At 37.9% G+C, this 27,168-nt stretch overlaps 1 protein-coding gene across 1 annotated transcript in view; it reads right to left on the reverse strand.

The window, feature by feature from the left end:
• LOC149576574 (two-component response regulator ORR21-like) overlaps positions 1-27,168 on the reverse strand; it is a 76,151-nt gene that overhangs the window by 16,522 nt on the left and 32,461 nt on the right. The window contains exons 2-4 of the mRNA XM_089817922.1: positions 17,610-17,762; positions 17,085-17,486; positions 16,684-16,760 (exon numbers count right to left, since the gene is read on the reverse strand). Of these exons, the coding sequence (XP_089674048.1) occupies positions 16,684-16,760; positions 17,085-17,486; positions 17,610-17,762 (632 nt within the window). The remainder of the gene's footprint in view (positions 1-16,683; positions 16,761-17,084; positions 17,487-17,609; positions 17,763-27,168) is intronic.

A 27,168-nucleotide genomic window follows, 5' to 3' on the forward strand; every position in this document is an offset into this window, starting at 1 on the left:
GAAGTTTGAATACTTTTTCTATAGCCTTATATCCCTCTTCCTTGGCATGTAGAAGGTTGACCAACTAGAAAGCATTTTTCAAGGTGCTGAAATGTGTGTTTCGGGCCTTGGCCCTTTGCAGAAAGCATTATCCTTGATGGATAATTATAGTATGGCCTCGACCATGAGTAGACCTAATTAGCCACAAAATTAAGAGCATACAGCAGTGAATTTCAATTTGTACAAAAAATAAATGTACCTCATTGGGTTATGCAATGGTAATGCTAGATAGTCATCCATACATACCATTGTAGTAGGAACCAAAAAGGCAGCAGTCATTGAAAATCTTCAGTCTAAGCAAGTGTACAAACTAAAGAAGGCTCATGTGGAAGCCTGAACCTGATCAGAGAATAAGTGAATTTTGCATGATTTCAAGGTTTGATGTTCATATTATCGTAAGGCTTCAATGCCTCAGTGATTGTGATTGCCAAAAGGCTTCAAGACTTCAATATAGAGTCAAGTGACTTGATATAATTTTCTATTGATTAATAAAAGAATTCATTTCTAAGCATTACAGTGCCACTTATTGTTGACTGATATGCTTTATCGATTTTTTTGTTGTGTGAATGGAGTTGGATGTTAGGAGTGAATGTTTAGACATCCCTTAATTATGTCCTCCATCCATGACAGCATCAAATGGTTACCAAGTAAACACACTTCCTGCTAACGTGAATTGGGAGAAGAGTGTGCAGCTAAAAGCATTGATTGTGAGGAAATTTGAAAGTGTCGAATGAAGCAATCTGCAAGTAGTGAATGTAAAGTATAGAGATAAGCGTCACCGTGAGGTGACATATACATGCGGGTGACCCTGATGTCCTCAAACGGTTAAATTGTGTAGTCTATGAATCTATAGTTACAATCATAGGTTTATATGACCTGTTGTCAATATGCTAACTAGAAGGCTAACTATTAGAGGCGAGCTTGGAGTTTCCAATGTAACTGAACAGAGATCTTGAAGCCACAAATGGAAAACATAGAGAATATGATGTCTAGATTAGATATCCCACACAGAGATCAACACAGAAAATAAGGCTGAGAAGATAGCAAAGAAAGGTCGTTACAGAGGCGCTTCGTGAGAATTGTAACCAAATCCAGATAAAGATTCCATAAATGATTAGTGAGCACCAAAAAGCGGTACTGCAGGCTATTCCAATAGATGTAAAGTAAGATAACCACTATCAAATTCTGAAGAGGAGTTTCCTATGGCAACAAGCAATTATTTAAGGAAAAAAAGATAATATTACAAACTTGAGGAAGTGTCCTCATAGGTGGGAATGAAGAAACAGAGGTAAGTACACAGGTATCTAGAGGAGAGGTTTAAAAGAAGTATTGTCTTCAAAATGTTTCCATTAAGCAAACATTGGTGACAGAAAAAGACTTAGAAAATGGTGAAGGGAGAATTCACTCGTAGGAACGAAGTGATCTGTTGAAACAAAGTCTAATGATTAAGGAAGGATTTGAGGTGCTACTAATCAATAGGGTTCACAACAAAGAGGAAAATGACTGGAGAGACAACAGATAAGATAGAGAGTGCAGCAAAGAAAGAAAAAAGTTGTTAGCTGGATGCGCTGGTGGTAGTGCAAGATGCCAGGGTAGAAAGAGTGTTAAAAAATCAACAGCAGAAGTTGCAGAGTGTATCTCTTCATTTAAGAAGGAGACTTGAGGCTTCATTGACTTCAGCTGTTCAAAAGGAGCACTCTGTACAATCCCTTAACGAAGAAGGAATCCTCATAAACGAGGATAAGGCAGTGCAAGTGGTTGATCTAGAAGATATAACAGAGATCTGTCCTCAGAAGGAATTGAGAGAGGAAGAAAAAAAGATGTAGAATAATGCATTTGAAAGGAATAGTGCCATGAGAGGCGTCGTGAACAAAATCATTGATGAGCAAATGACTCCATTTTGTTTCGAGAAGCAGACACAAGCAAAAATGCTTGGAACAACCCATAATTGGTGAGGCAATGGAGGAACTCTTGGAGGTAGGTTAACTTGGGGCCATGTTGGCTCAAAGAAAACAAAATGGAAACAGCCCATGACTGAGGTGATCCATGAAGTGGGAGAAAACATAGTTGGAAGAAAGAACAATTCCTTTAGAGGACATGAAGAGTACGGTGGATACGATTGCAGCATGGATGAGTACACCAAAAGGATACTTTGGGATGGTGCCAAGTGTGTGGAGCGAAGTAGTAGAAACATAAGCAACTAGTTAAAGAAAAGAAGAAAATAGTAATCGTGAAAACTCATGTAAGAAGGTATGGACTAAGTTTACAACAGAGCAAACAGATGTAATGAAACCTGAAAGAGGTTAAAAGGGATTGTGCAATAGATGCAGAAAAGAGAGAGAGAAAGAGATGACGTTTCAACTTTCAAGTGAAGATGAATGGTACATGGTGGATAGACACTCGCCACAAAGATAAAGGACAAAGAGGGTTTGGTTGCACATGCAGCAACCATGGGTTGTCATATGAAGGATGTACAAGTTGAAGTTCAATACGTCCAAGTGATCAGAGAAGTCCCATAGGTGAAAAGGATAGTAGATAAGGATACCTTGATGAGCTTGTAATGAAATTGTACTACAGAATATGTTGCTATGGGAGTAAAGGCAGTGACAGAGATTATTCTTAAGAGGAACATAGAGGAAGGGAAACTGAGGAGGAGTAGAAAAAGGAAGAACCTGAGAATGTTAGATGTTACTGGTTGTTGAATAGGAGTCAGTAGTTCCTTCACAGACAGTGAAAGAAGTAACAGGTGCGGAACCTGAACTGGTTGCAGATGACAAAGTTTGAACCATGAAATAGAAGGTTGAGAGTGAAGAAGGGCACCAGAGCAAGTATACACTAGCAGAAAATTTGTTGGGATTTATCCTACAAATTGCCTCAAGAAAAGTGACAACTAAGCATTGGAGAAAAGTGGCTACATAAAGATTGAAGGAATTGTATAATTAGAGGAAATGATAAAGAAATACTTGGAGTAGGTGGTTACAATATGATAGATAGAGATCCAAAAGATGAGGGGAAGAAACACCCAAATTTTGGCTAAGGTTAGAGCATGCTCAAGTAAGGGTAACCTTCGTCCATAGAGCCTGTACAAGTGTTAAGGGTAACATTGAGTAAGATCACTAATCAAAAGAGTGTGTTATACAACTCAGTCTTTATTTGGGAGCACTAAGTTGACAAATGATTAACCTAGGGTGTCTGATGCACCAGACTCTCAGTAATCAAGCAATTTTGCATCACCCAATAATATAGTTCCTAGTTTAGAGGGGTTATGTGTATAGCAAGTTCTTGTTTTAATTTTTGCAGTTCTAGCAGTATATTGCATCAAGTCCAATCAAGATCCTGCAGTAACAAAGCCTGTTAAGGCCTTGATGTCAAGATTATTGTAAGGTTTCAAGTCCTCATTATATTGAGACTGCCTCAAGGGTTCAAGGCAATACCTACGGACGTGATGCAATTTTTTGTTGATTGGTAAAAAACTCATTTTTCAGCATTACTGTGCTAGTGTTGTGTGTTGGTTGATGTAATGTCCCCTTCTCCGCGCTAGCCTTAATGGCGCCTAGTTGGTCTATCTTTCCATCCAAATAGGCTAATGGCATATGTTTTTAGGATGCCAACAAGTCACAAGAATTTGGGTTTCAGTTGAGGAGATTTAAATGGGAAATCCTAAGGTTTTAGTCACTTCATTTTATTGGATTGAAATGTATAGTACTTTATTATTTAAGGTCACTTTAGGACAAATTGACTTAAATGACTAAAAGACGAAATAGTTTTTTATCCCACATTGTTCAGTTGTTTGTATCTCCCCACACTTCAAGGTGATAAAAGGAAGCCTTTTGCATTGGGATTCAAAAAATAAATATTTGGAAAGTTATGTTATTGGAAATTCCAAAAGGTTGCTTTAATGTGACTTAGCTATTTCTTGAGGAGGAAAACCCTTGAGAAAAGATTGAGACTAGACGTAAACCCAGTGACTCATATTTCATTCTGGACTAAGGATTCAGATTGTGCATTGGACATCTGAAGTGAGCTAGGAAGCTCTACTGCAGGAGGAAGGAAATCAAATACTGAAGGTGATTGTTTGAGTTAACAACATACAGGTTATACAACAGACGTGAGTGCTGGGCAAGCGGAGAGTGAGCATTCCACCTCCGAGAACAAGGTGAATCTTAAGCGTGAACCCAACCTACCATTATCAAGGGTTTGTATCACAGTTGGTCTCCACCTTAGCAACATTCCATAGCAGGTGTTAACAGAGGAGTTGACAAGAGCAATTGGCGCTAGGTGCAGATTCTAAGTAGATACATTGCACGGGAATTCCTCTCGACTGAGGTAACAGGTTGTATGTGATGGGAAGAATAGTACATGTGAATTGGAGATGACTACAGCGAGGTTCTAGAAGGTCTAACAATGGCCTCTTGCAGCAACGCCAGATTGGACTCTCTCCTCGAATACTCGGCATTTACTAGCTGGAAACCAAGTTTATTGTAACCAACATTCAACTCGATCAATACGTATGTATTTTGCAGTCTCTTAACGCATAGTTGTTCTTGTTTGAGAGGAATATAATATTTGATTAAATCTCCTCAGCCTATTTGTATTACAATCTTCATTTATGTTTTATCTCTGTATGAGAGTTCCGAAATTATTGCATCCAACTGTTAAGTGGTCGTCATCTTTTGTAAAACAATAGTTAAATCTGCACTACATTGGTACTGTTGACTAATCAAGTTTAGGTGTCTCTGTGTCTCTCAACTGTTTGCTAAAATGCTTGTTTAGTGAATCAATTTCTATAGGGAAAGCGAAAAAGGGAAAATTTGCAGTGGTATAACAGTAGTAACCTTGCTTAGCTTTTTCATTCTTATGACAACTATTTGACCAAATTACTGGTAGTCCAAGTTCGCTTAGTTGATCAAAACCAACAGAGTTTCTTACAGTGGTATCAGAGCTATAGGTCTTGCCATCTTGTGGGTTAAACAAGAAGTAAAATGACAGCAGGGTATGAGGAAAAAACTTTATAATTTTAGTCACCTCCGATCGGAACAAGTAGGGTCTTTTGAACAAATTGATATTAAGGATAGTTATTCAGTGGATGAGGAATTGATTTTTGGAACAAGTGAACAAGTTGAACAAACTAAATAGGTTGATTATTTTGAATAGGTAGAACAGGTAAACAACATTCAAATGGCACGCAATGAAACTGAACTGGACAGGGAAGTAAGGGAAACATTGTGAGCTATTAGAGATGGGCAGAATAACATAGTTGATGCTCTTCAGCAACTTGCAGTTAACATATAGCAATTAGCCCTTGTTAATAGGAGAGCTCCGAGCCATCACAGTGGTGGTAGTAGTGTAGCTGGATCACCCCAAGCTATTAGGGCTCCCACACAAAAGACTGACTGACCTTTAATGCCAGTTTTTAATGTAGAGAAGAGGCAGCACCACTAGCATCACCAAATTTACTACTGAACAATGTTATGGCAATGTATGATGAATGGGATTTGTTTCCTGATCCTATTAAACAAAATATGTCCTTTGTCCAATATCTAAATTAGAAAAGGGAGTCAGATAGAAAGTAGCAGGCTAGGAGGCCTAGAGCACCAAACAAAGACTTAAAGCATGCTACGAACAAATTCTCCCCCTACTTTTGATGGCAGTAGTAAGACATCTGCGAGAGCTTGGATTCACAAGCTAGACATGTACCTAACACTTAAACCTATGTCAGAGACAGAAGCCATCAGATTTTCTATGATGCACTTAGAGGGAGCGGCTTATGATTCGTGGCACCACAGGTAGGTTACCCAGGATCATGGTCTCATTACATCATATAAGACTTTCAGCTCTAAGCTGATTACTCGCTTTGACAGGAAGGATATAGAGGTCTATTACAAGGATTTGGCATAGCTACGACAGGGCGGATCTCTAGATGATTTCATTGACGAGTTTCAGCGGATCTCAGTGATGGTTCCTAACATGATAGAACAGCGTAAGGTAATGTTGTTCACCGAGGGTTTACAAGATAGATATAGAGGTTTGGTTAAGGTACTTAAACCAAACACTCTGAATGATGCTATTAAGATTGCACACGAGCTAGAGTCACCCTCTTCAATATTACAACCTCCTAAGAAGACATATAAGGGGACCACTTCTTCCAAAAGAACAAAAACCAGCATAAGGCTACACCTCTCAGGATGGACTTTAAGACACAGAATGAACTCAGGAGGAAGAAGCTATGCTTCACTTGCAGAGAGCCGTGGACACCGGATCGTAGATGCCTTGGCAAAGGCAAGATACATTATGTAGAGGTGCTTTCAAAGGAGGAGGATGAGCAGCAGGAGGGCAGCAATGTTGATGGCAGTGATGAGGAGGAGAAGGAGGATCGACCACCTAGAGGGAGGAAGAAGGAAGGTATACAGGGGCAGCCTCCTATCATAGCATCACTTTCTAGCGATCCCACGAGACACCCCTTTCATTTGAAAGGAATTGTTAGAGGACGGCATATTATCTCTCTTGGATACAGGTGCCTCCCATAACTTCATAAGCTCACGATGGGTTACCAAGAGGAGGTTATAGACTGACGACATACCTAAATTTGAGGTTAGAGTGGCAGGAGGTGAGAGGTTGAAATGTGCAAGGAAGGTGTTAGGACTTCCGATTCATTTTGATGATTTCCTTCTTGAGGCAGATTTTTATGTGGTGGATTTAGATGGATTAGATGCCATGTTGGGGAGATAGTGGTTACAGATTATGGGCATATATACGGGTGATCACGAGAAGATGCAGTTGGAGTTCTTACAGGATGGGCAACAGGTGATCCTCAAGGCTATGACGGAAGGGGAGCCCAGGTTGATTTCAGCCCACAGGATGGAGGTCATTATGAGGTATGACGACATGGAGTGGGCAGCACACTGTTCATTTCCTCTAAGGCTACCTTAGACTCAAGACAACAGCTTCACATTGACATTCAGCCAGTGCTTGATAAGCACTAGAGGGTTTTTGGGGACATACCTCCAGGTATTCCCCCAGACAGAGGGTTCGAACATATCATTGAGTTCGAGGAGGGGACCAAACCCGTCATCACAACACCTTATCATCATCCGAGACATTATAAGGAGGAGATAGAAAAGACAATTAAGGAGCTTCTAGACGTGGGACACATCACGCCTAGCTCCAGCCCCTTTGCTTCTTCAGTTGTATTAGTGAAGAAGGATGGCAATCTACGCATGTGTATTGATTACCATGCCCTCAACGAGAGGACCATCAAAAACAAGTACCCAATCCCTCGCATTGATGAGCTATTGGATGAGTTACATGGGGCGGTTTACTTTTCAAAGATAGATCTTAGATTAAGGTACCATCAGATATGGGTTTGCAAGGAGGATGTGCATAAGACAACCTTCCGATGTCATTATGGTCACTATGAGTTCTTGGTTATGCCATTTGGACTCACTAATGCGCCAGCTACATTTCAATCATGTATGAATCACATTTTTCGTAAGCAGCTGCGGAAAAGTGTATTAGTATTTTTTGATGACATATTGATTTTCAGCAGAACTTGGGAAGAGCACTTGCAGCATCTAGATGAGGTACTCAGTATCATGGAGGAGCACTCTTTGTTTGCAAAAGAATCCAAATGTGAGTTCAGATTGACCGAGATCCTCTACCTTGGTCACGTGATTGGTGCAGATGGGGTGAAGGTGCATCAAGATGTCGGTAAATAGATTTGTTCTTTCCAGTTCTGACTCACAAATGCCCTAATCTATGAACAAATTCTATTTACAACAGTTTGGAAAGTGACCTCTTGAAGATTTACTTTCCTCTGAATTGTTAGGTATAGCTCCCTATTTTGAGTTTGCAATGAATTTTGTTTATTCCTAACTCTAAAACAGGGTATGTTCTTAACCAAAGAACAAGAGAGGGAAAACTAAGTTAAAACCTATGCACAATTCAACTTAGGCGAAAATTAACGCTTTGAGAGTTATTCAAATCTAACGACTTCACACATCTTATGAATTCATAACTAATATGCACTGAGATTAATTAATCTATCTAGGAACTAATGAATGGAGAAGATTAAATTGAATGAAAAATCTAATGGATCTCTTCAAATTTAAAGTGACAGTTCATATCACGTTCAACTCACTATATTTAAATAGGGGAAGTAAAACTCTGTTTATCCCTCGCTTCAATTCCAATTAAAGAGAAACAACAAACTAACAAAACTATTTTTAATGGAACAGAAAATGATTGATACAAAAATACCATGCAATTGACTCTACATCTTCAAGTCTTTCATACCAAAAATTTGCCGACCCTTTATTTATCTTTCGTTATCATACATATAAGATTTCGAGATGACGATTACAAAGGAAGCTTAACTAGTTCATCTTCTCAAAACTGACAAATGGCAAAGAGCCAGGTTGTCCATTACAAAGATTACAAAATAAAAATGGAAAGGGCAGAATATGAATCACTTTGCCTTCTTTCCTTTTTCTAACTTTGCCCTATAGGCCTTGGCGGCAACAATAATTGGAATCAGCTCTTCATGTCTCTATACATGCACATTAGTATATCTCAAGAGCCATCTAGAGTGTTCCCTAGCCAAATCTTTGACAGCATTTAGTCTATCTTGCAGTTCCTCCATAGCTACATCTATGAATCCGCCAAGTCTCTGAAGTTCGGCCACTCTATTCTGGTGCCCTAAAGATATGCTTGTCGGGCTATCTATAAAAGTGGAGAAATTATTTTGCATGATAGTGACTCCAATTACTTGTTTTCCTTGCCCACTAGTCTATGAATCTGTGTGTAATCCCTTTAGAAGTTCATAGTCTCTATCTTGATCTTTCTTTACCTTCTCTTCAGTCTCTTTTAGACCTTTCTCTGCCTCCAAGATCATTTCTGACTTGAACTGCATGCTTTGCAACCACTCGAATAGAGGCTCATCTCCTTTGGGCAAAATTTTAGCTTCGACAGCTTCCTTTGACTTCATTTGAATAATCATCTTCAACAGGGACACACAATCATCACTTTTAGTCCTCTCCGCAGCCAGGGTATTCCTATTAGATGAAATGTTATCTTTCTCTATTTCTAGTCTTAAGATAACATTTCCGATTTGTTCTATAATAGAGAGCCCCTCTGATTTAAGCTTGTTACTCCATTCTTTACCAATCTGGCCAAAATGCCTATCTTCCTGAAGCTGAGAGATAAGGGCTTGAACTTCGGCAGTAGTAGGATTACTTGTTATTGGCATTCCGGAGATACTTGCCAATAGAGTGACCAATTGTCGAATAAATCTATTCAGCTCTTCTATCTCTACCTTCATCCTAACCTTTGACTATTTGAGGCTCTCCAACTGTCCCTCAATTACTTCGTTGGTTGACTTCCATAAGCTGACCTTGGTATCATGTCTAGCTTCCCCAAGATCTACTAAATGCAGAGTAAAATCATTGGAAGACATATCTTTGATTCTCCCATCTTTGGTGGGTTTTGCAATCTCCATTGTTAGGTGCCCTGTTTCTGGATCTTGTCCCAGAATAGACAAGGTCTTCTACTTATTGACCTTACTCAATGCAGATCCAAAGCAAACTGCAAGAGATAAGGTATCCTTACTGGGAGCACCTTCATCCTTCCTCTTTCTCTTTCTCTCCAGAGTGTCCTCCAACCAAGAATTAGTGCCTATCACCTTAGAAGCTATCCCGATTGAATCTATACTGAACATTTTCCTCTTAACCGGAGTAATTGCTTTCGCGGTCGAGGAGAATGGATTCTTTTGAGCTTGAGAGACAAGCTTCGAAGACTCTTGGCCTTTCTTTGTTTCTGCAGTCTTCTTAACCGCTTCTTCTGATTCAGTGGACTCACTATCACTGCTTCCTCCATCTCCCAAATCTACTACTTGCACTTGAGGGCTACTTGGCTGGAGAAGTGTAGCATTCGTGGTTGGAATAGGGCTACCATGAGGTAAAGGAACTGGAGTGACAATACTGTTTTTAGGCTCCTCTGTTTTCTTCTCAGCTTTTGATTGAGTACCAATTATTGGAGAAGAGCCATCTTGACAAGTTTTTGTCAAATGGATGTTCTTGTCTGGAGGTTGATCACCTCCACCCACCGGTTGAGCTGGTCCTTGAGTGATAGCAAGGGTCACACCTGATGTATCAGCTTGTGAGGAGGTAGGAGGAGATGCTGGAGGAGCTTGAGTGGGTGTGCTCTTACTTCAGCTTCTTCTCGCTATAGTCCACTCTACCCACTTTCCGGTTCTTTTAACAATTTAGGCCATCATAATATCTAAATCATCCCCAGCATCTTGATAAGGCTTTGAACTAATAGGGGTATTTCTTATCTTTGTCAAATATCTACTACTAGACATATTCTGCCCATCATCTTCGATTCCTTCAACATTAAGGTTGACTTGATACATTTTAACTTGATCAACTGTTAATCTGGCGAAAGCACGGTCCCGACTTTTAAATTCATCTTTACAATCCGCCCAGTAGTCTTCGACCATGGTGATATGCTTAATCACACTCCCAATCTGCAACACTTCCCGTGCATACCCATTTGGGTAAAACATGGGTCTTAGGCCCTTGTACATCCCCAATTTGTATTTCATCTCAAAGGCTTTCAGCATGTTCTTTGCATCTGAACGTGACTCACAGTTGAAAGCTCCCACCTTCATAGGGAACTCATATCCCTTCTTCTTCAAACTCCCGCTTAGCACATTCACTTGGATAGCTTGCCTCACTATCTTGATCGGCACGATCATGTCGCTCGGGTACCTCGGCAACTTCAAGGGGAATCCATCAAAAACTACAAGACGTAAATAAGAGAAAGATGAGAACTAGATAAAATAGCTTCCAAACTGACTAATTGCTGCCATTGCTTCTTGACTAAATCTCCTCTCCGAGCATCCTTGAAGCTCCCTGCAAATTCTCATTGTAAACGCATCATTAACCCTTGTATATTCAGCATAACTGTTTTCCAACTACAAACATAGATAGAACTCATAAGACTTCACATCATCAGGAAAATTTTCTACCCTTGGGAGGCCCGGCCATAATTGTAGAGAAGCTAGTATTTAAATAAAAAAAGAAGACATATAGAAGGTGTTGTAGAACTTCGTGACGCTGAGAGCATTGGAAAGATTCTCACTTACCTCATGAACCCAGTCAATATATTGAGTATCTAAATAGATAACTTGTACCAAAAAGAAATATTGTTCAACGAAATTTAGAGCTTCTACCTTACCTTTCAGTCTGTGCAGGAGAACCAGAATGTCTACAATCTCGAGTTTGAGATTGGTACCAAAAAGGGTCTTAGGGACCTTACTCTTGGCGCTCTGCGGCTTCTGAAACCATGTTTGCATAATCTCCTTTCTCCAAACCATCTTCTTTGCGGAGAACTCAAAGATGGCTCCACCAATTGTCAAGTCTAAAAACTCCTCTCACTCTAGAATTCGTAGGCAATTCACCACTATTTGTCTATCAATGGAGATCAACACTGTATCATCAGGTAATATGATCTGCTTGGTATCCGGATTGTACTGATTTATGCATTCATAAATTAATTCCGAAGCTTAGACTGCCACCGAGAAACCAGCTGCTTCCACTACCCCAAATCCTCGGAGCTTCTCAGTTATGGGATGAATCGGCTCCGATTTCACCCTCTTTTGAAAATCTTGCATATCATAAAAACGGAGTGAAGTATCCATGAAATTTTACAATGTGGACTTGATTCCATTCAGCCCATCAAAACCCGCAAACCTGGTTGCCATTCTGTCTGAGAATGAAATGAATTGAATTTTGAATCTAGAAGAACATGATATTGAATTTGCAAATACTGGCTATTTGAAAAAGTTGTGCAATTTAACAAAATAACAGTTCAAGAAAGAGCAGTAGTTTGAATAACTGTTATGTTTCCATCTATGTAGGAGTCTCAATTCACCCGTTGATCTTCAGGATTCGTGCCACACGAATGAATTAAAGGATAAATCCGTTGAAATAGTAAATGCGAGGTTCTTAACGGATAACTTGATGTCCTTTCACTGTTTCGTTGGCCCAACGGTAACTTTCCATCCTTTCACACTTACTTTCCCGTTTCCCATTAAGTCTCAGGAAGTTATGAACAGAGTACTATGTAAGATAATATCCGCCAGATCAAAACCTACCTAATAGATCTTTCCCGCGACAATTGGACTGTTTCCATTATCCTCTTGGAGTATTTTGCATGCAAAATGTGGGTCCAATTCACTTACAAACATAATTTTCTTTTGAATGCAGAAAATCGTCCTCATGGGTTGAAAACCTCCTGAGGAGAAGACAATTTTCATTTCTCCGCCCAAGCCTCCTTTCCACCTCTACCTTTCAACTTATTTCTTCCTTTGAGTTTGGAGATGTCCATAAGGAGTCTAAAACTTCGTTAGGGGCCCACCTTTCGTTTATTTCCTTCTAAAATTGCCTCTTGCGAAAAACAAAGTTCATGGGTTGAAAACCCGCCAAGGAGAAGTCAATTTTCGTTTTTCCGCCAAAGAGAATTCTGAGAGCTATAACGAGTCTTTAATACCTATTAAGGCGGATAATCATAAAGGCAACAGGAATCCATCAGAAAGCACTTTACCTTCCTCTCATTGTAACCCATATGCATCATTTGGTGCTCTTCGTGGGGAATCGCCTTCATGGGTTAAAAACCCGCCGAGGAGAAGGCAAAGTTCAATTTTCCGCAAGCTTCTTCTTTTCATGGAAAATATGGTAAGCTGCAAGCAAGCTCAATTTTGTGAATAATTTTTGCATATTGCAAGAATCTCCATTGAATTAGATACTAAGCTACCTGTAAGACTCACAACATAAAGGAAAACCACCCGGCTATGAAATGTGGGGGAAGTGAAAGATGAAAAATCCGATGGAGACTCTTTCCACCTAAGGGAACTTAAAACTAGACTCGGACATACCTAGGCTTTACTATGACACAAAATTCTCCACTTTTGCAAAATGGTTACAAGGTGAAAAGTGAGGTAACACAAGAAAAGATTCAGGTAATCCTAGATTGGCCACCACCGAGGAATGTATCAGACTTGAGAGGCTTCATAGGTCTTTGCTCTTACAACAGGAGGTTCGCTAAGGGTTTCTCTCAGATAGCGGCCCCCCTCACCGACCTTACATAGAAAGGGGCTTTCAGATAGATAGCTGAGGCAGAGGAGACCTTTGATAGGCTCAAACAGGTGATGAGGAAATGCCCAGTCTTGGCACTACCAGATTTCTCTCAACCATTTGTTCTGGAGTGTGATGCTTCAAGGAGTGGTATTGGTGCAGTGCTCATGCAGGATAGGCATTCGATTGCTTATGAGAGCAGGAAGCTCAAGGATAGCGAGAGATTGTACTCCACTTATGATAAGGAGATGTTGGCTATTATGCAAGCTCTAGCCAAATTCAAAGAGTAACTAGTGGGGGGCAAATTCACAGTTAGTACAGATCACAATAGTTTGCGCTACTTCCTAGAATAGAAGGATCTTAATGAGAGACAAAAAAAATGGATCAGCAAGATTCAGGTATATGATTTTGACATTGAGTACGTCAAAGGTTAGAACAATGTAGTTGTTGATGCACTTTCCAGGAGACCCTCAATAGCGGAATGTTGTGTTATATCTGAAATTTCAGCAGATTGGAAGTCTCAGTTGTTGGTTGAGTATTCTAAGAATACTCAAGCATGCCAAATTATGGATGGACAGCTTGAGGACAGCCGATATAAGGTAATGGATGATGTGATTTTCTACAAGGATCGGATTTACCTCATAACCAAGTTTAAACTCAAACAAAAAATTATGGAAATTCTACATGATGCCCCATTACCTGGTCACCCAGGGTTCTTCAAAACCTACAGACAGATTAGGGAAAGATTTTCATGGAAAGGCCTCAAGGACGATGTCCTCCAGCATATCAAGAAGTGTCAGACTTGTCAGTAGAACAAATCAAAGCATGAGTTTCCAGCCGGGTTATTACAGCCTCTCCCCATTCCAGCGCAAAAATGGGAGAGTATTTCCATGGATTTATTACAGGATTGCCTAAGGTGCAAGGCAGGGATTCTATTTTTGTGGTGGTGGATAGATTAACGAAGTTTGCTCACTTCTTTGCCATAGCTGCAAATTGGTCAGCCTCGCAAGTGGCTGAATTATTCTTTGGGAGGTTTTTTAGTTGCACAGTCTTCCTCGCACCATTGTGAGCGACAAGGATAGCAAGTTCCTTAGCACTTTCTGGTAGGAACTGTTCAGATTGACCAATACGAAATTGACACCCAGCACAAATTATCACCCCTAGACAGATGGACAGACTGAGGTAGTTAATAAATGGGTAGAAGGTTATCTCCAAAGCTATGTAGCAGGACAGCAGAGAGACTGGGTTGAGTGGTTGTATTTAGGAGAGTATTGTTACAACTCTTCCTACCACATGTCCATTCAGATGTCTCCATTTCATGCTCTCTATGGCAGTGAACCCCTGTCATTCGTAGACTTGGCTTTGCAGGATAGCAGGGCACCTCTAGCAAGGGATTGGATACAGGGTCAACAGAATATCCTTAGATCTCTTCGGGAGAACATTCTACAGGCCCAAAATCAGCAAAAAAATGTACACTGATCGCCGTCGGACTGAGAAGAGTTTTGAGTTGGGTGACGTGGTTTATCTTCATCTCCAACCATATGGGCAGAGTTCCTTGAAGAAGAGTGGGTCTCAAAAACTACAGCCCAAATTTTTTGGCCCATGTCGCATTACTAGGAGGCTTGGTAAGGTCCCCTATGAGCTAGGTTTACCTGAGGGCAGCAGAATTCATATCGTGCTCCACGTTTCATGCCTCAAGAAGGCGATTGGCCAGCATACAGTACCATCCATGGAGTTACCTCCGCTCGATGAGGAAGGGAAGCTTGTACTAGTTCCAGTAGAGGTGATAGAGGTGAAAGAGAGGAAGCTGCATAATAGGGCCATCAAGGAATGTCTGATTTGCTGAAAGGATTTACCTTATGAAGATGCTACTTGGGGAAGTGAGTCAATCTTACAGCATATGGCATTGAGATTGCTTGAGGGTAGGCAATCCAAGGAAGGGAGGACTGTAATGTCGCCTTCTCCGCGCTAGCCTTAATGGTGCCCAGTTGGTCTATCTTTCCATCTAGATAGGCTAATGGCATATGTTTTTAGGATGCCAGCCAGTCACAAGAGTTTGGGTTTTAGCTGAGGAGATTTAAATGGGAAATCCTAAGGTTTTAGTCACTTTATTTTAGTGGATTGAAATGTAAAGTACTTTATTATTTAAAGTCACTTTAGGATAAATTGACTTAAATGACTAAAAGACAAAATAGTCTTTTATCCCACACTGTTCAGTTGTTTGTATCTCCCCACACTTCGAGGTGATAAAAGGAAGCCTTTTGCATTGGGATTCACACAACGAATATTTGGAAAGTTATGTTATTGGAAATTCCAAAAGGTTGCTTTAATGTGATTTGGCTATTTCTTGAGGGGGAAAACCCTTGAGAAAGGATTGAGACTGGACGTAAACCCAATGACTCATTTTTCATTTTGGACTAAGGATTCAGATTGTGCAGTGGACATCTGAAGTGAGCTAGGAATCTCTACCGCAGGAGGAAGGAAATCAGATACTGAAGGTGATTGTCTGAGTTAACAACATACAGGTTATACAGCAGGCGTGAGTACTGGGCAGGCGGAGAGTGAGCATTCCACATCCGAGCACAGGATGAGTCTTAAGCATGAACCCAACCTACCATTCTCACGGGTCTGTATCACAGTTGGTCTCCACCTTCGCAACATTCCACAGTAGGTGTTAACAGAGGACTTGACAAGAGCGATTGGCGCTAGGTGCAGATTCTACAGTAGATACGTTGCACGGGACTTCCTCTTGACTGAGGTAACAGATTGTATGTGATGGGAAGAACAGTACATGTGAGCTGGAGATGACTACGGCTAGGTTCTAGAAGGTCTAACAGTGGCCTCTTGCAGCAACGCCAGATTGGACTCTCTCCTCAAATAGTCGGCATTTACTAGCTGGAAACCAGGTCTGTTGTAACCAACATTCAACTCGACCAATACGTATGTATTTTGCAGTCTCTTAACACATAGTTGTTCTTGTTTGAGAGGAATATAATATTTGATTAAATCTCCTCAGCCTGTTTGTATTACAATCTTCATTTATGTTTTATATCTATACAAGAGTTCCGAAATTATTGCATCCAACTGTTAAGTGGCCATCATCTTTTGGAAAACAATAGTTAAATCTGCACTATGTCAGTACTGTTGACTGATCAAGTTCAGGTGTCTCTCAACTGTTTGCTAAAATGCTTGTTTAGTGAATCAATTTCTATAGTGAAAACCAAAAAGGGAAAATCTGCAGTGGTATAACAGTAGTAACCTTGCTTAGCATTTTCATTCTTATGACAACTGTTTGACTAAATTACTGCTAGTCCAAGTTCAATAAGTTGATCAAAACCAGCAGGGTTTTTTACAGTTGATATGTGTTAATGCTATTTTCCATTGTGTGAGTGTAATTAATTATTAATTTATTGTGGCTATTAGTTTGGAAATCCCTAATTATATAGAAGAAGGCGGGTCAAATACACTGGACTATGTGGGGAAAATCATAAAATCCATCAAAAACCATTACCTGAAGGTGGCTTGCAACATTCTCCCTTGTAAGTCCCTGAACATTCATCATCTCAAGAATCCTCTTTGGAACAGCCTCTGCATCCATTACAATTATTGTGTTCTCAATAACCATCTGCTAAAATTTCACATATTACTCCAAATATATTGGAACTTTGAAGAAAGTTCATCCATTAATACCAATTTATCATCAAGAAATAGTAAAATGTTTTTGCATATACACACAGAAAATTCCATATAGATTCTTTCATCCAAGACTTTAGCAAATTATTAGAATAAACAGCAACACAAGAAAACAGATTTATGTAAAACTAGAACACTTCACCGACAGCTGTGAGATCTTTTTATGTTCAAATGAATTGTAGAGAGTAGAAACAAATTATTTAAAATTAGTTTTCTTACTGTCAATGCCAAGCTGATTTACAGCACTAACAAATTGTTGATGGAGCTCCACAGACCAGACTACCCTTGGTTTCTTTAGGGATGTAGGATCATCATTGTCCTGATCAAAATCATCCTCCTCTTCCCTGGGTTCCTTTCTTCTTTTTGATGTTTTTGAATTACACTCTGTACCTTCATTCACTGAGGATGCATACTCAGCGTCTTCCGAACCCTTTATAAGCTTGTCACTGTTGTCAACACTTCCAGAGGTCTCCAATTCCTTTATCCCATTTTTCTTCTTCCTGATTATATGTTGCCATATATTTTTTAGCTCCTCAATGCGTACAGGCTTTAGTAAGTAGTCACATGCACCATGTTTGATTCCTTTCATTACTACACTTGTTTGTCCATCTGCTGACATCACTGCAAACAAAACACCCAAAAAAAAACTAAGATGATGAACATTTGAATCCATTAATACTTGACATAATAATGCTAATATAACTTTTGGTGTCTAAATGAAAATGTCTGGCATTAGATTTTTACTGATGACAGGAAGATCCATCTCCAATCCAACATGTTCGAGGAGTTTGAAGCCATCCATGTCAGGCATATATACATCACTAATGACCAGGTCAAAGCTACCCTTTCTCTCTCGGAGCATTGATAGTGCAACAGTTGCCCGAGAACATGTTGTAACTGCGGAGCATAGCACAACAATCATTAAGTACAGGCCCCAAAAAGTGAAATAATACAAAATGGTTAAGTTGGTTTGGTTGATACAAGAAATGTTGCCTAGATTCTCAGAATAAAGGCAAGATTAATATTTTAAACTTGAAGCAACTTTATAAGGTTTTGTCTGAAACGAACAAAATTTTCATTGATTAACCTAATTTGAAAATTACCAAAGGTTTTCTTTTTTGCAAATAAGGCACTTTTACTGTTTAAACTAGCAGATGGTACTAATTACGTAAGAATATTAAAGTGAAAAAGCAAATAACAAAGAAACTTATCACACCTAAATATTAGATTCATTGAAAATGACAACGCTAATTAAACAACATCCCCTTTGTACAAATATATCAGGGAAAAAATACTAAGCAAACCATATCACCTTGATAAACATAACGTAAAGCCAACAATTGGAAAGTAAGAGCATGACTTCCAAGAGGATTTAAAAGCAGTTGTTGACATCAAGAAAACAAAGACATATGCAGATCAAAAGAGATTCTATATAATTTCTTTATGCATTGCTCTAAGTGAAAGTATCTAATAATAAAAAATGAAGAAACACAAGATTTTGCATTGCACCTGCCTGATCATGCTACTTAGAGGAATTTCCTTACTGCAATACTGCTTATCATGTCTTCTAACAAAGCATCATACTTAATAGACACGATTAATAAGGTTTGCAACAGTGATGCCTCATGTCGCATCTCAGAATGTCACTTTTTTCTTTGGAATTTCTAGAGAAAAGATAACAAATAAGACAGTTCAACTATCATAGATGTCATTAGATACATATGCAACTGTCATGCCTCATGTCGCATCTTAGAATTATTAAACAAAATGTTAGTTTTTCCTTGAAACTTCTAAAGAAAAAATAGCAAAGGAGGCAGTGTGAGTGCAGCAGACAATATCTTCAACTTGTAGCTAAGAAATGGCTGAGTTGATAAGATATAAAATAGCAAAAGTGATGAATCAATTCTTCTCATGCACCTCATTCTCTAGGACGCTACTTTAATGCATCCACCACCATCCAAAACAGCTCTTCCATGCCACAAGTGAAAGAAGTTATCCCTCACTTTGAGAAAGCCCAGCTAAGAGAAAATGTAATAACCCCAACCGGTTATAACTTCGTGAAACACCAAATCCTTCTCAAATTCAATTGCTTGACATTTTGTCGAACACTTTGCAAGCAAACTCTGATACCACTATAATAACCCCAACTGGTTATAACTTCAACAAACACCAAATTCTTTTATAATTTAGTTGTTTGACATTTCGTCAAACACTTTGCAAGCAAGCTCTAATACTGCTGTTATATCCTTTGTCACTCCGTATCTCAACTTGTTGATTTGTAGATCAAGGAAAATTGTCAAACACTTGCAATACGATCTCTATGCTTGTTGTTTTTGAGTTTCAAACTAATTATGCTTGCTTGAAATGATATCAAAGGGAATCTAAAATCCTATAATTGATTAATACTATATCTAAGAAAAGAACTAAATGCATATGCAATTCTCTTTTGGCTTTTCAAATGATATAGATGAATTCTAAATGAAAAAATGTGCACTAACAGCCAATTGGTATTTTGTCAAACACTTGGCATGCATACTATTATGTCAATCATGGAAGATATAAAAATGCACATTACATCAAATATATAAACCTACAACTTATCACTTCTTTAGTGAGATATTTTCTAATTCAATGCTTAACATAATATTCCAAGGCTAAGAGGCTTTGCAACCCCAAAAAAATTTAGTAGAAATGACATTATAAATCTAATATAAAATGTGCATCTACAACTGCTTATGACAGCCACCTTTACAATGCCAAATGACCAATTTAAATGATGCAAATTGATTGTAGAACCTGATATACAAATTGCCCAATGAAGGAGATGAAATTGCAATCATAATCAAGCCAAGTACTGTAGCGCGGGTACTATTCACGGCACTGCAGCAGCCAGCGATCAATGTATTCTCCAATTTAAGCACAAATAGAACTCCAAAATGAAGCTCTCTTGAATGCCAAATTCAATGGATATTTCACCACGTCAAATGGTCGCAACACTAAAGAAATGATGCTCTCCAATGGCTAACTGAAATCAGAAACTTTTAGTTTCTTCTCCCAAGTTTATATCAAATGCAATTGAGAATAATCGGATGCTTAACAATGAAGCTCTTGCCTCTATTTATTCTTTTCCTTCACCCTTCTAGAAGGAAATAAAATATTATTTAATTGCTCTCTCTAGAAGCTTCCCCCTTTCCAATACAATAATTAGGTGTATTTCTGGAAAATGCACTCTCTAGAAGCTTCCCCCTTTCCAATACAATAATTAATTGTGCTTCTAGAAACTTAAATTAATTAAATATGAAGTCACCTTTAGATTTATTTATTTTTTGACTTTAATTTAATTTATTTCTCCATTCAGCCTTTGAAGAATGAAAAGCTAAGAACACCATTGACGGTCTAAAAGATGGGGAGCATTACAGAAAACAAGTCTGAAAGGACAACTTGCCCGAACTCGTCCAACACCATCCAAAGAACAATCATAAGATCAACAACAAAAGAATGGAAGACACCCGTAAGATAAAATTTTCCTTGGATAAGATTAAGTAGCTTTTGGATGCTGAAAAAAACACCGCTATTCATAATTTCACGGATGTTTTTCCTGGACCTAAGACTTAAAATGAGTTTAAAAAAATTGGCAGCTGGCTGGATTAGTTGACATTCTGATAATGACAAAGCAAAATCATTCTCCTTAGATCTACATAAATGATTTGATTGGCTTCACAAGCATTCATGCAAGTGGACTCTGCCCATACTATGAAAATAATACCAAAGAAGTATTTGTAGCATCAATCCCTGAACCAATCCATTATCAACTATTCCATGTGAACACATTTAAGTATTTGCCTTTGCTGCTACTGATAGTTTCCCCTCAACCCAACCTGTCAAGTAGATGAACAAACCCCTTAGGAGTCTCTTGTCCTAATAGTTGAGTTCTCTTTTCATCATCCTAATGCCCAACACTTTCCACCTACAATTGATTGTACTAAGTTGCCCAGAGACCATTATCAATGTTCAAAGAAAGGCCCAATCATTCTTATTTCTGATCGGCTGAAAATAATTTAAACTAAATGAGAAAAGATTAATAGATTCGCCCTTTATCTTGTCATAGTCAATCTCCCTATTATTATGTAATTGAAGGTGTTGAATAGTTCATTTAAGCGCACTAATCTTACTTGTTCAGTTAATAATCACCTTCCCCTTGTTGAGAGAGTACACTACTCCACGCTAGCATTCATGGTTTTCATTGTTTATTAAGTTGTTTCTTTACTTAAAAGAAACTGTGTCCATTAACTAAAGTATTATGTTTTAAGACGGTAATAGGGTGATACGTTTTTTCATATTGTATTCGGTTATATGATTACACTCATGATTTGTTGTAATAGCACACATGTGTGATTGTCCTAAACTTAAAATGTATGTTAATAATTGAAAAAAAATCTCTCATTCTCAATTATCTGCAATAACTCTATCCAAACCCGAATTGTTTATTATATCACTTTTTTGGAAATGGAGTCACAAAGAAGACCTCTAGCCTATTTCCATTTCCCATTTTAGCATGCTGCAGTACCTCCGAAATGTTGATGGCTATTGGAGGGTTTCCTCAGTTGACTGTATGTGTGGATTTTCAACTGACACACTAAGAAATTTCATAGTTTAAAACTAAAATAAAATAAAAAAAATTATTTCAAAATAGGGATCTCTATCTATGATTCCCAATGTTGCCAATAATACTTCAACTTGGACAATCTAACAAATTTGGAAATCAATTCAATGTTAATTGTTTGTTAATATATTAATCATGTACCATGGGACAAGGCCCCTCCCAACCTTACCATCCCCCACCCCAACCCTACCATCCCTCAATTTGTGAGATGGATATATCTTTGAGACATGCGGATGTCCAAGGGCTTTCCACATGCCTCTTCGCATGCCACATGACGCATGACATATGTTTCTTTATATAATATTATCTCAATTATTACCACAAATGTCTTCTTCAACTAAAGATGACCATAGTAGTCATATTTCTATTAGATAAAATCGAAGATAAAGATCTCTATTGCAGCTACAATCTTCAGCACTCCCTCTTAGCAAGAAAGGTCTTTAGTAAGGCAAGCACACATAGCTGCAACCAAAGATGCTAATGATAATTTTCCAACATGTTATCTCAACATAACATAATTCACCATAGTTACTTTATAAGAAATTAAAGTCATGGAGTCACACACATGACTTCCACCATGCCTACTCAAAAGGATGGTCCAAGGGCTTTCCCTCTTAGCAAATATAGTAATCCCTAAATTTATCAGTCATGGACTCTCTCAACATCATGATAAACGAACAAATTATTAATAGTCAAAAAAAATCATGGAATCACTCAACATGATAGGCCAAAAAGGATCACAGCCAACTAACATCTCAAACTCTCTCAACGTGATGGCATCATGGACTCTCTCAACATGATGTTCATTATGACTTCCCTCATAAGTGAAAGAGTTATCATAGTTGTCGTTACAACTTTACACGAATAAGAACTCATAATCAACAAGAAAGAAAATCACTTAAGACTACTTTCTAACAAGAGTCTCAGGTTCTACAATTCCTAACTTGTCTCTAAAATAAGAGAACTTCACCTTGGGCAGAGACTTCCTCTCAGCAGGGAGGGCTTTGATCGCCACACTAAGATAGTTGATGTAACCTCCCTTTGAAGCTGAACATATCACTCTGAATATCATGATCTTTCTCTTTTAAAGAAGATATGCACCATTAATACAACCCAAAGAAAGCACTATCCCCATACAATTTGTATTGCTTTGCATATAATTTCTGACTATCTCATTGCTTCCTAATCTGTCCTACAATCAAGAGAGATTAATTAATAACTCATTATATAGAGATCAATTCTAAAAGCCAAACACTATTCCTAGTGTTATAACCAGAATTCAGTATCACACAATACTTATCTCCTTATTGTCTTGTTTCCTCAGAATTCCAATCATACTGAGTCCTACTTTGCAGATCATTGAAACAATGCATTTATTCTCTTCGATTCCTTAGTAGTTGCATAGATGGTCACCAATTTAAAATGCTCTCTATGTGATAGATATTCACAAGGCATACATCTACCCAAAGAAGACACTAATGCCAACAACATAGGAGAGCACATGACAGATGAGACATGTCAACAAGCAAAACAAGAATGCACGATGCTAGGATTCGTATGAATGAGCAAGGAAACATATTGCCAACAAGATTTACAATGACATGTTATTGACTCTCCAATTATAGCACATTTGCATACATGAAGCCAAATAACTTCACAATTCTTGACTAGACATGGTCAATATTCCAGAGTTAACAGTTCTTGATACATGGACTATGTCACTCGAATCTAAGAGAAAAGACATGTTCCTAGCCATTGGAAGCTTTCCATGTAGGCAAGGACTTCATACAACTCACAAAGAATGGGACAAAGATGAAATCTACTTCCTCAGGCGTACCCACCCATAATGCTTTAAAAATGGGATTTTCTTTATGTTAGACTACACAAGTTGAAGTACACTCTCATCTTCTTCCAGACACATATTGTAGACCCAATCACTGATGATTCTCGAATACCAAAAGAAATAAGAAATAAGACTTTTGCTCTCCAAATTTCCAATCATTGTACAGCTTGGACAGATGGCAGTTACACAAAGAATCTCTATAATAGTGAAGACACACCCAGCTTGAGGGTTATCGACAAACATAGAATTTCACACAACCTTAGTACCCAATGATGCTCATAAACATCCATATCATCGGCAAGAAAGATGTCACAAGTATAGACTCGAGCCACCTCATCCATGAAGAAAATACAATGTGATGTTATGACACAACCACCTTGAAAGAGGCATCCAAAATAAAAGAAACAAATGGTAATCACAGATAAGGATTCAACTTGAACAATGACATTACAAAACTTAGTGGTAACTTCCACTGAAGACAAGTCTCAGAAATATGATCAAAGAATAACAAAGATGGTCCCCATAGAGACCCATCTAAATACAAGAACTAACTCCATCAATAGTGTAGCAAGAAAAGAAGATGCCTTCTTGAGCCACAATAACAAAATTGTGAAGGCTCAAATGGTACTTGAAATTAAGAATAGCTGCAAGTAATTGATCTCTACTTGCAGCTGCATAAATTTAACACAAATCCAATTTTCATCAAATATACAAAAAGAAAAGAGACTGACTTCATTGCTGTAATCAAACCTGGCTCTGATACCATGTTAAGGTTTGGCCTAGAAATTTGATAAACAAAAATAAGGAAGAACAAAATAGATACAAAAGACACACAAGATTATCCTAGGAAAACACTTCCACTTGAAGGGAAAACCCCAGCCACACAACAAAAATATCACTTTTATTGATAAAGAAAAATGTTCAAGTACAACTTTTCACTTGATACAATAATAAATATATATAAAGAATAGAGAGACTCTTCATTACACAACTGAAGGTCTCTTCAATTTCCAAATATAAAACTCTTCGTATTTCCATAAGCATGCTTCTTTGCATGACGCATGACACGTCTCTTTATATAATATTATCTCAATTATTATCACAAATGTCTTCTTCAGCTGAAGATGACCATAACAGTCATATTTCTATTACATAAAATCAGAGATAAAGATTTATATCACAGCTACAATCTTCAACAATCCAAAAGACTCTAAAAAACATACAAGCAGGCCTTCAAGCCTCATTTCAACTTGCTCAAAAAGTTTAACAAGAAGCAGCAGTGAATGCATTATGATTGAGGAAGAGGAAGAGTGACACCAATCCACCATTGAAACAAAAGATTGAAAGCATTATTCAAGCCTCAAGGTACGCTTCTAGTAATTCCATGACTTGGTTTTAAAAATAATTTGTTATTCCATGACTTGGTTTTTAAAAAAAAATTATTGGCTTCTTTCATTATTAATACTTGTTAACATTGTTGCAAATTTTAAATTCATTACTTTAGCTTTGCGAATGAATAATATTAATTAGTCATGATCAATTTTTATGTTTTATTATATAACAATAAGCTGCAGTACTTTTTATTTTTGTCAACTTAGGATTACAACTTTTGTCTATCATCTGTTTCTGCACTTCACGTGACATAATGTAATATAAACAAAAGTGAAATCCTTGTTTGGCAAAGCTTAAGAACAAGGATCCCTCGTTGTTTACCCTCTGCTTCTGCACTTCGTGTGAGCGCAGAAAGGAAGATAAAAAGAAATTGTGTCCTAATCCCTTCACTATGCATAGTTTGAATTTTCATTTTAAAATTGTACACTGACCAATTTTATATTGTCTATTGCAATGTTTCAATGAGTTCTCACAATATAAGTGAGGATGAGGATGGTCCTCAACAAGTTAAAATTGAAACTGAATCTATTTAGGCACCTGATGAAAGTACAAAAGTAGGGGGGGTGAAACCATTAGTTCCAATGGGAGTGCAAATCTTACTTCCCCTTTACAAATGCTGCAAAATATGCTAAGGATCCCTTTGCTCCTAAGGCCCCTCTAAGGCATCTTACAACTGAGTTGCAAATAAAAAATAAAGCATTTGAGCCACTAGGTTGAGGAAGAGCCACGTTTGTAAGCTTGAATTTGAGGGTAACATACTACAGTAAATGTCCACCTCCTTCATATCTGAGCCAATGGTATAGATATATGTGAGGTTGGAAAAAACACTAAACTATAGAGCTGAGATAAGTAAGTTATGAAGCAGTAGTGAAGAAAATGCACCTACATCTGCTTCTTTATCAGTAAGGTTGAGGGGTAATCATTGATAAGGTTCTGCTTCTGCTACTTAGGAAAGGCCATTCGAACATATTCTAGTTTCTTCTACTTCGAGGGCAGAAAAGGCTAAGTGGAAATGAGGTCCGACAAGTGACGCTACAAATCCACTTGGAGATTTATTAAATTTGCAATTGGAGGAGGTCATGGTGTGGTTATCATGGGAAAGAGCAGCATATAAAGAGTAAATTGAGGGTCATTCTTGCATAAGAAGCATTCTTAGAATAGAATTTTAATGGAGAAAGGAAAAGGAATCTTGGATCATAAGTGGATGCAGCATAGTCATGGATGAGTGGATGGATATTAGGCATCACTCACTCGTCATTATCATGATTACATGTACAGAGTAACCTTATTTTCTTGGGGTTTTTGATTATTCAGTGTGATGTGCGTATTCAGATATAGAATTTAATAATATATAATTAAGTAATAATCAGAAAAAGAAGAAATAAATAATATTTAATTTTAAAATGATAAACTATCTATTCAAGGATAAACAACTATAATTACAATGTGACCGATTGGGAAGATAATCCTGATGTAGTTCAGAAGATTTATATAATCAATATTATAATTATATTAATCCATGTTAAAACTTAATAGAATTGTTAATAAATTATAATCTAAATGTAATTGGTATTCCTTGTAAACTAGTAGTTATGGAGGACTGTCTTATCAATTATCGAAGGATGCCATCCATTCAATTTTGGAGATATAAAACTAATATCTCTCCAACCCCATTCAGCATCATTGGGCATTTCTTCTTATTCACATATCCAGTATTATATCTGCTCTTTTGAGCACAATGCCTCTTGACAAATCAATGGCATATGTTACTCAGATTGTAATCAAACACAGCCATCATATTGCACATCCTTCAAGACTAGATCAGACATAGTAATTCTCTTGCTATAACCAATAATTGAAGACAACACAGGCAAATAAAGTATTAATCAGATATAGCAGTAGGAAAGAAATTAAAAAGAAAATGATGTGATACCTTCCGACTTTTGTTTTGGAAATGATAAAAAATATTTACTACTCTTTGTAAGGAAGAGACAAGGAAAGAAATAAATCATTTATAATGCTGGTAAGCATTGTGTGACAGAAAACTATGCTGTAACTCTATGAGATTATTACTGGTTTACAGAAGGATATATCTGAATCCTAATGATAATAAGGAACCTTAGAGGGTCTAATATATATCACATATTTATCTATTAATAAGGATAATAGCAGAATTATATCAGTTATATTATATACTCAAGACACACTTACTATTTGGCTTAAGCAGGGAAGATTATAATGTTTCCAAGGAGGGGCTTGTGTAAATCCAAGCAATGGCTATCTGTCCCAAAATAGGGTAGGGATCAGTGACCCGAAGCACCTTGTAGGCATATTCCCACAAAAAGTTAAAGGGGTTGGATCTGTTAACTTTCATGGAACCCATTGCAGTTGGTATCTAGGCAAAA

The sequence above is a fragment of the Cupressus sempervirens genome, chromosome 1 (assembly GCF_028749045.1).
Source record: "Cupressus sempervirens isolate cs-2001-9-10 chromosome 1, ASM2874904v1, whole genome shotgun sequence".
Classification (NCBI taxonomy): domain Eukaryota; kingdom Viridiplantae; phylum Streptophyta; class Pinopsida; order Cupressales; family Cupressaceae; genus Cupressus; species Cupressus sempervirens.